Raw genomic sequence first — 8,389 nt, forward strand, 5'->3', positions numbered from 1 at the left:
AGAGACCGGGGCTTGTTGTCACATGGGTAACTTGTCACGTTGCAAATATCTTCTCCACCAGAGGGCGCAACAAAAAAGTGGAATACTAGTTTTCTTTCTTTACATGGTCAAGACATGTCCTGTCTGAGAAGAGAATAGCACATTGTGAGCACCAATTAATCATTTTGCACAATCCAAAGTTAAAAATATCAACTTGATATATTCCAAAATAAGCTTCTTTCAGGTTGTTTCGGGACTGCAAGACATTCACGCCAGCTGAAATACAGAGTCAGACAGCTGTCCCAACTACAGCGGTTGGGTAAAAATCACCTCGGCTGGTTTTTAGCACAGAGTTGGAACTGCAGCTTGAGAAATGTATTAAAAGACCAGCTGACATCTATTTTGGTTTGTCTCCGACTGAGGTGAGAAAGCTGGCATACAAATTTGCAGTGGCACAGGACCTGCAATTTCCACAAGCTTGGTCTGACAAAGAAAAAGCCAACGATGAGTGGTGTACAGGCTTCTTAAAGCGGCATCCTTCACTCTCAGAAAACCAGAGGACACTAGACTCGCCAGAGCTAGTGCATTTAACAAGGAGAATGTCAAGTCTTTGTTTGACAATCTGGAGAAAGTGTTAACCAGATGTTCCCTGGGACCAGAAGATATCTGGAACATGGATGAAACTGGTGTGACTATGGTACAGAGAGCAGATTGATTGGTGGCCAGGAGTGGGTTCAAGCAGGTGGGGTCACTGACATCTGATGAAAGGGGTTCCCTGGTGACACTTGCTTGTGCAGTCTCAGCCACAGGGAACAGTATCCCTACCTGCTCCATATTTCCCCGGGTGCACTTTCGTGATCACTACAACAATGGGCCGCCCGGCAGCAAAGGAGGAGCAAATCCCACAGGGTGGATGAAAGAACCACACTTTGTTGATTTCCTCAAGCATTTTGTGAAACATGCCAAGTGCTCAAAGAAGAAGCCCTGCTTGCTTCTTCTGGATAACCACTGCTCACATCTTTGTATTGATAGGCTAAGATTTGCCAAAGCAAATGGCATCATTATGTTGTCTTTCCCAGCCCACTGCTCACACAGGCTGTAGGACAGAAGTGTTTATGGGCTGCTTATAAAGCATGTGAACTCTGTCTCTGATTCCTGGATGAGGAACAACCCAGGTAAAACACTCACCATCTATGACATCCCTGGGATTGTGACAATTGCTTATCCTCTGGCTGCAACCCTACTGAATATTCAGGCTGGCTTTTGGGTGACAGGGTTTCAACCTTACAACAGGGACGTGTTCTTGGAGACAGAATTTGTACCATCTTGCGTGTCAGATCGCCCCTATAAGAACCCAGCTCTACGAAGCCTAAGCACAAAACCCAGCCGTTCCAGGCTCCGAAACTGACCCATTTTTTCCAGGTCTCAGCACTAACTCATCCATTCTAGGCCCAAGCACCAACCCAGACCTTCCAGGACCCAGCACTTAGCCAGCTACTCCAGGCCCGAGCACCAACCAAGCCATTCCAGGCCCGAGCACGCCAGCCATCACCTTATCCTTTTGTAGTCATACCACCACCACCACCACCAACACATTAACTCCAGAGGATATTAGGCCTTCCCCAAAAGCTGGTCCAAAAAAAGAAAAAAGTTAACCAGCAGAGAAAAAAAGAGAAAAACTGCTATTCTCACAGACAGACCTGTGAAGGAGGTACTTGAAGCTGAAAAGCAGGCACAAGGAAAAAACGTCTATTTAAAAAGAAATACAAGGCAACCAAATCCAAAATGCCAAAGAAGATAAGCACAGGGAAGAAAAAGAGGGCAGGTACAAAAAGAAAAACTCCAGATGACTCCTCTTTAGAAGAAGATAAGTCCCTGTGCCTGGTCTGTGTTGAGCCATTTGGAAACAGCCGCCCATGAGAGACCTGGGTGCAGTGCATAATATGCAATGGATGGGTCCATGAAAAATGTACCCCTGGCAAATCAGTCTACATATGCCAGAACTGTGATTTGGATATGTCTGACTTGTGACTAGTTTAAGAAAAGGTAAAACAGGCATTTGAGGCAGTCTGGACTTTAATCCAGTGCATGTTATATATTGTTTTGTGTTATAGTTTGTTCAATGGCCATGTTCAATGACTTCTTCAAACTCAACGGTAAACATTGTCTGTGTCTGACTTCAATGTTCACTTTCAAGTAAAAAAAGGACAGCAATAATTTTGTCCTTGTTTTGTTAGTTGCCAAATCCAGTGTGACATCTTACCCCGTATAATGAGACAACTTACCCCATGATGGGGCAACATGTCACATGTTCACACTCTCCATTTGGTTGCCTGTAACTCTGCACTGACAAAAGATGTGAAAATGACATTAATACAAAATATATACCTGAGAGTTGGTCTTTCATCTGGTACACATTTTTATTTTATATGATGTACTGATTCCAATAAATATATGAGTGTAAAAAGTGTGACAACAAGCACCGCTCTCCCCTATTGGTTTGCTGCTGCGTCAGTTGTGTTATGGGTGTAATTGGTGTTGCTGCCTCTGGAGGTCGCTATGGGGCTTTTGAGGGACACTTCCATTATTACAATAATTACAACACAAGGGGTTTATATTCTGTGGTTTATGAGTAAAGGGACCTTCCAGCTTCAATTATCTTTCCTATTTAATTAGTGAATGGGATGCAATTATTCCCTCTGGCAAATAAAGAAGTGAATAAGCCTGATGAATATGAATTTGGCATCCCTGTAGCTGAAGTCCTCGTCTCTCTGGTTTTTACTTCAGTTCAGTAAGCTTTCGTGGCATAGCTATCAGATAAACAATATTGCCAAAGCATCAATGATGATGTAATTAAAAATAATGAGATGAACATTTTAAAAAGAAAAAATACAGTTTATTGAGTAGAAAATATTAGAGCATACAAAACAAGAATGACAAAAAAATAAAAATATATGTGTCTTATGTTTCCCTTAACTCGTCACATATCATCACATATTGTGTAGCTGGCTACCCTGTGTGTCCCTCTTCTAATACAATCTGTTGCTTATCATCTAGTTCTGTGAAATTTGGGATTGTTAAGTCTCCTAAGGTAGTTCTGTTTTTTTATTATTATATTACTTTCAAGGTGAAGTTCATCTCTGTTTTTACCTCATCTCTCATTCTGTGACCACAGACTCTTTATTCTGTCTGTAGCTATGACTTCTTGTATTGTCCTTCCTCTGTGGCTCAACGGTGGTCACTGAATCTGTATTTGGTCAGAATCTGTTCCTGCTTTCTATCTCTAACAGTAAAAGATATATTCCAGCAGACAGGAGAGACCTGTTGGGCCTTTATGAGATGCCTGGTCCATCTAGAATAGTCCTGATGACTGAGTGGATCCCAAACTTTGTAGGATTTCACAGTCAAAATTGTATTTCAAATGTCTTTTTTTGTAAAATGTTCTTCTAATTGCACAAAATGCTGCACATGCTCATTGTGTACGTTATAGAACTATCTTAATCTTAATTAAGAACTGTTACACACGGTGTCCCAGCATGGCCCTCACCTTGGAAACCACTTTAGTCCAAAACATTTCAAATTCACCATCAAACAAGGACACAGCTTCCAGTAAATGTAGAGGTGCACTACATGAATCATGAAAAGCAGTAACATTTAAATACTAAATAAATACAGCAGCTGTAGTATAGAACTGTAAGATGACGATGTTTTTTGCCTAACTTTCTAATATATTATCCCACTGTAGTCATTTTATCACCATCATGATCCTCATCTACATGTAGCACAGTCTTTCTTCTCATTGTCAGGTGAGGGGGGCAGTACACCATGACAGCCCTCTGGTTGTGTTAAAGGAACACATTGGGTATATTCATACTGTCTGTTTGGACCAGAAAGACCAGAGAGGCATTATTTCCTTTTCCCTGTGTTTGAAGGTGCTGCTCTTTATTTTTTCTGTGCTCAGTGGTGACCTTCTCTTTGTTCCAAGCAAACATGTTCCTCCCAGTGTCCTTGACTTTTTTTCAGGGAGGAAGAGTGAGCACACGCCCTGTGTTCGTTCAGTAAATGAAGCTTTGCTTGAGAGTTTTACACTCTTTACAGGCGTCGCTCTCCAGTCTGCAGGATGCTGCACTTGCATTCTGTTTGGTCACAGGGCTGGCTGCTGCCCTGCTGCAGGCTGACTGGACCAGCAGTGAGTCCCTGGATTTACAACATGCAAGGAGGAGTGCATGGACACCCCAGGACACATACATGAACAGGTGTTTTTAAAGCTGCTGTCTCATCTCTTGTGGAAGCTAGGGCTGTGAATGATCTGAGAGAGCTTTCCAAATGAGTCCATCGTGTCAACAGGCTCTTCTGTTTGAGCTGCACTCAGCTGATGAGGATTTGCATCTGGTTCAGGGGACAAGGTCTTATCCAGCGTGCTGATCCTGGGAAGGAACTGGGCCAGAGCTGGAACGCCTCGGTCTAAACCCTGCAGCCTCTGCCGATGGTTTCCCAGACTGAGCAGAGCTCCATGACTGTCAGATATGTAGACGTTGTAGCCGTCTGGCAAGATCTGCTCCCTGAAGGTGCAGTCGTCTCTGCTGTAGGTGTGCTGGAAAGGGTGGAAGATGTTCACATGTAAAGAGGTTTTTCAGATGAAATGCACAGTAACAGTGAGAAACTAATGTCTTTGTTGTTGAATCGTGCATGTTGTGTATTTGACTCACTGTAACTTTATTTTGGGAACATATTGATTTTTTTGCTGTGACTGTCTATGTACTGTCTTTATCTGCACTTGTAAATGTGATACGAACATGTTTTTTTGCTTGCAGCAGACATTCCCCTTGTTCCAGTTGTAAAAGAAAAACAGGACAAAAAACTATAATTTCAACTTCAGTACATTAGGTAACATTAGACCTTGTCATATTCCAGGATAGAAATCCTAGAGACACGTTATACAGTGAGGGGAACGAGAAGTGGGGATTAATAAGGGCCCCAGCAGGTTAATCCAACTACAATTTTCAAAACAGCAACGATAATAACTTTGAATTTTCTGTTATATTATATTATTTTGAAGTTGTTTCTATTCCTATGTATCCTTAGAGGGTAGAATCCAGCACGAATAGGGTTTTTGTTTGTTTGTTTGTTTTTTTACTAATTAATTACTTTATTGAAAAGCGAGGGGAAAAAAAACAGACGTAAGTGGTGCTGCAAGTTCTACGATGTCTGTTTACTTTGGACAAAGATATCCAGCCAGAGGTCAAGGTTGTTGTTGCTGCTGCTGGGCCTTTTCATTCAGGTTTTCACTTTGCAAACACATCCTACCCTGCACCACAGTGCACAAAGGTTGATGAACTGGTTGTCTGTTTAAATGAATGACTGACTGGCATGCTCTGTTTTCTGAACATGGAAGCTGATTACCAACATATATCTAGCAAAGGAGACCTCAGGTCACTGAAGCCTGCAGAAATCTTTCTGGAACATCCTCTGACAGTATTCTAGCATTTGCTGTGTACCCGTTTGGATGACAGTTGGGTTTTATGTGCATGTTGTATGTGATTTTAAAACATTTTTTGCAAGGTTTTAAAAGGTGCTATAGGTAAAAGACCACCATTGTGTCACACTTGCTGATTGTAAAATGAGTTAAGAGTGAACAATATTCAGTTACACTGTGTGATTCAGTTTTTTGTCAGACTGTATGAGAAGATTAATGCAGCCAATTCAACCATGTATATGGGATGCCAGTTTATCTCATGAAAGGTTGGACTTTAAGTGCTGAATAATTGAAAAGAGTTCAGTTTCAGTGCTGAATAGAGCTGGGATATCAGCTAAAGTAACCATGATGTATAGAGCTGAAGACTGCTGATCTTAAAACAGAGAGGAGCTGAAGTGTCAGTTGAAGTGTGAAAAATGAAGTAGGTAAATTGTCAAGTCCTTGAAATTCACAACTATGTGAGTGGATGCAGCCACTCAGCTAAGCTCTTCTGTTCAACTACAGATGACACCTAACCAGCTGAAATATTATCTGAGTTGGCTTGTGGGGTTGGATTTTCTTACTTTTAAAGCAATGAGCAAGTGTTAAAAGCAGGGACGGAGCCGAGGGGTGGCCACACCCACCACAGACTAAAGTCTGGCCACCCCACCACAGCCAGCCATCAGCCCGTTACAGGGCTATACATGAACAATGGGAGCTACATCCAGAATATGAACTATTTGTGGCAGAACCATCTGTCAGAACCTTTTCTCCATGACCATTATTTCCATACAGATACATATTAACAATACAACCATCCCACATTCACTTACACACAACCAAGTAGTTCTGACCAACCACAGAAATGTTAACACTGACTCTGTGGCAACTTAAAGTTTTAATATTATTGTCACCAAAAAAGTGCATAGACTTTATAAAATGTGTTTTTGTGTGTATAAAAAATATGTTTTCGCAAGTTTTGCTAAGTGTGTATGGTTTTTATGTTTAACTGTGGGTTTAGTTGGTGGGGACGGTAGGGATGAAACCTACTTTGAAGAGTTCTAGAACCCAAACTGCTGAACAGTGAAGACTGACCCAGAACCTGCAGCCAAAACTAAGAAACAGAAGCCTGAATGGACACAGTGTGACGTCTCAGCTTGGTGGAAGTCCTGAGCAGACCAAGGACACTCTGACATAAGTGTAATCCACACATTTATCTCAACTGTAATTATCTTAAGAGCTTTATCTACAACATAGAAGCACAACTTTACTGGCTAAAGTATTACTTGACAATGACTAACATAGAAAGCATTTTATAGTGTGCATGGGTCCTCATGTACTTTTACATGGCAGACTGGTCTGCATAAGCGAATGATACCTGTAACTGAAAATGACTGAATGAATTTGGTCTACTGAGTTTTGCTGATTTAATTTTTTAAAGACACTGCTGCAGCTCAGTGATGGTTTCAGCCTAGACAGCCCCATAAAACTCCTGCTCTGGTTACCAGTAGTAGCCTGCTGGGTGGTTTAGAATGAACCCTGCTGTGCTGGGATTTAAAGGTAGAAGTATGATTGACTGAAAGATGAGGAGGCAGAGTCCCAGTCAAGTTACAAAGCAAATATAACTAACTAACTAACTAACTAACTAACTAAATAAATAAATAAATAAAAACTAGGAAAAAGAACAGTATAAAAGCAAAGTCATTTTAAAAAGAAATGATCACATTAAATTGAATTCAGAAAAACTCTGGCAGTTGAAATGACAAAGTGAAAGTATTTGTAAGTGCAGTTATTAAATATCAACTTTATAAAATGCAATTATTTGAATAATGTATGCATCCTTTTATTTGCATTCACACACTCTTGATTCCTAATTTGTCCACGTAACCATTTTAGTGTGACATGTGATCCTTCTGAGATTTGAGTTAATCTGGTGTCCTTATTGTGTAATAATAATATTAACAGTGTTAATGAATGCTCACCGATGAGTACAGCCTGCCGTCCCTCTCTATGCACAGGAACCGTGTGGTGGCGACCCCTCTGATGACCACGCAGCCCGGATCCACTGGTCGGATCTCCAGCAGGCCTGCAGTTCAAACGTTCATCAGAATGAAAAGCCCCAGTAAGAGTCCTGCAGCCAGCAACAAGCGTCACAGTGTGCAGCCTGCTGGTTCTGTGTTCTACCCTGTCCGACTTACTGTGCGCGCTCTGGTCCGCGGAGCCGTGGATCTGTCCGTCCCCGCTGATCAGCAGGTGCAGCCCGGGCCTGGCGGCGTACAGGTGCCGGAGCCGCACCACCTGGCCCCAGCCCTGGCTGATGTGGGGCCCCTGGTCCGATAGGGGCATGCATACAACTCCAACAGCAAAAAGCACGTTGGCAACGGATGCGGTGACCACGAGCAGCAGCATGCTTCGTCTATTCCCTGATTGCACGGCGCCCTTACTCCCTCCAGCTGGCAAAGTGAGTGTCCCATCCGAGCGCAGCCTTTTAAATGTGGCCCTTATCAGCAGCAGATAACCCTCATTCCCTGAGCCAGTTCTGAGAAGCACACCACAACACACCCCTGCACGGCATCCAACTGCATCAGAGCTCTGCGCTGGCAGCGGGCGAGCCCAGGTCAGCATGTGGACCACACTGGAGACGCCTGCTGACGTTTTAGAACTGCTGTGGAAGTCTTTTTCACATCGACATATAACGAAAAAAGGTCAGAGGTTTTATGGATTTCAATTTTAGCAGATTGAATGATTTAATTTAGAATGTCAGGTATCACAGTACACCAGCAGCTCAAATCATCAACTGGTTTCCATCGCAGCTGCTGTTCAGAGGACGAGCACAAGTGATGCACTTTTATGATGAATTAGACACAAGTAGTCAGTGCAGAGCTGGACAGCTTCAGGAGGCTCCACAGGACACTGGACACAGCAGCACATGCACAAAGGTACAACAGCAAAATC

General features: G+C 42.6%; 1 protein-coding gene across 1 annotated transcript; it reads right to left on the bottom strand.

Annotated features, from left to right (window-relative positions):
- Positions 1-4,255: 4,255 nt before the first annotated feature.
- Positions 4,256-7,843, bottom strand: fgf19 (fibroblast growth factor 19). The gene is made up of 3 exons (XM_008282157.1): positions 7,633-7,843; positions 7,417-7,520; positions 4,256-4,573 (listed from the first exon to the last, which is right to left on the bottom strand). The coding sequence occupies exons 1-3, from the start codon at positions 7,841-7,843 to the stop codon at positions 4,256-4,258; spliced, it is 633 nt and encodes a 210-aa protein (XP_008280379.1).
- Between the last annotated feature and the right edge of the window lie 546 nt (positions 7,844-8,389).

This window comes from Stegastes partitus, unplaced genomic scaffold, assembly GCF_000690725.1.
Source record: "Stegastes partitus isolate 25-593 unplaced genomic scaffold, Stegastes_partitus-1.0.2 Scaffold260, whole genome shotgun sequence".
NCBI classification, from domain to species: Eukaryota; Metazoa; Chordata; class Actinopteri; family Pomacentridae; genus Stegastes; species Stegastes partitus.

Bases quoted from the DNA above. Each gene is read 5' to 3' on its own strand.
- fgf19 (XM_008282157.1), bottom strand. From the start codon at position 7,843: ATGCTGCTGCTCGTGGTCACCGCATCCGTTGCCAACGTGCTTTTTGCT. The intron at 7,521-7,632 runs GTAAGTCGGACA...TTTGAACTGCAG, and splicing joins CGCGGACCAGAGCGCGCACA to GCCTGCTGGAGATCCGACCA. The intron at 4,574-7,416 runs GTGAGCATTCAT...CACCCTTTCCAG, and splicing joins ACGGCAGGCTGTACTCATCG to CACACCTACAGCAGAGACGA.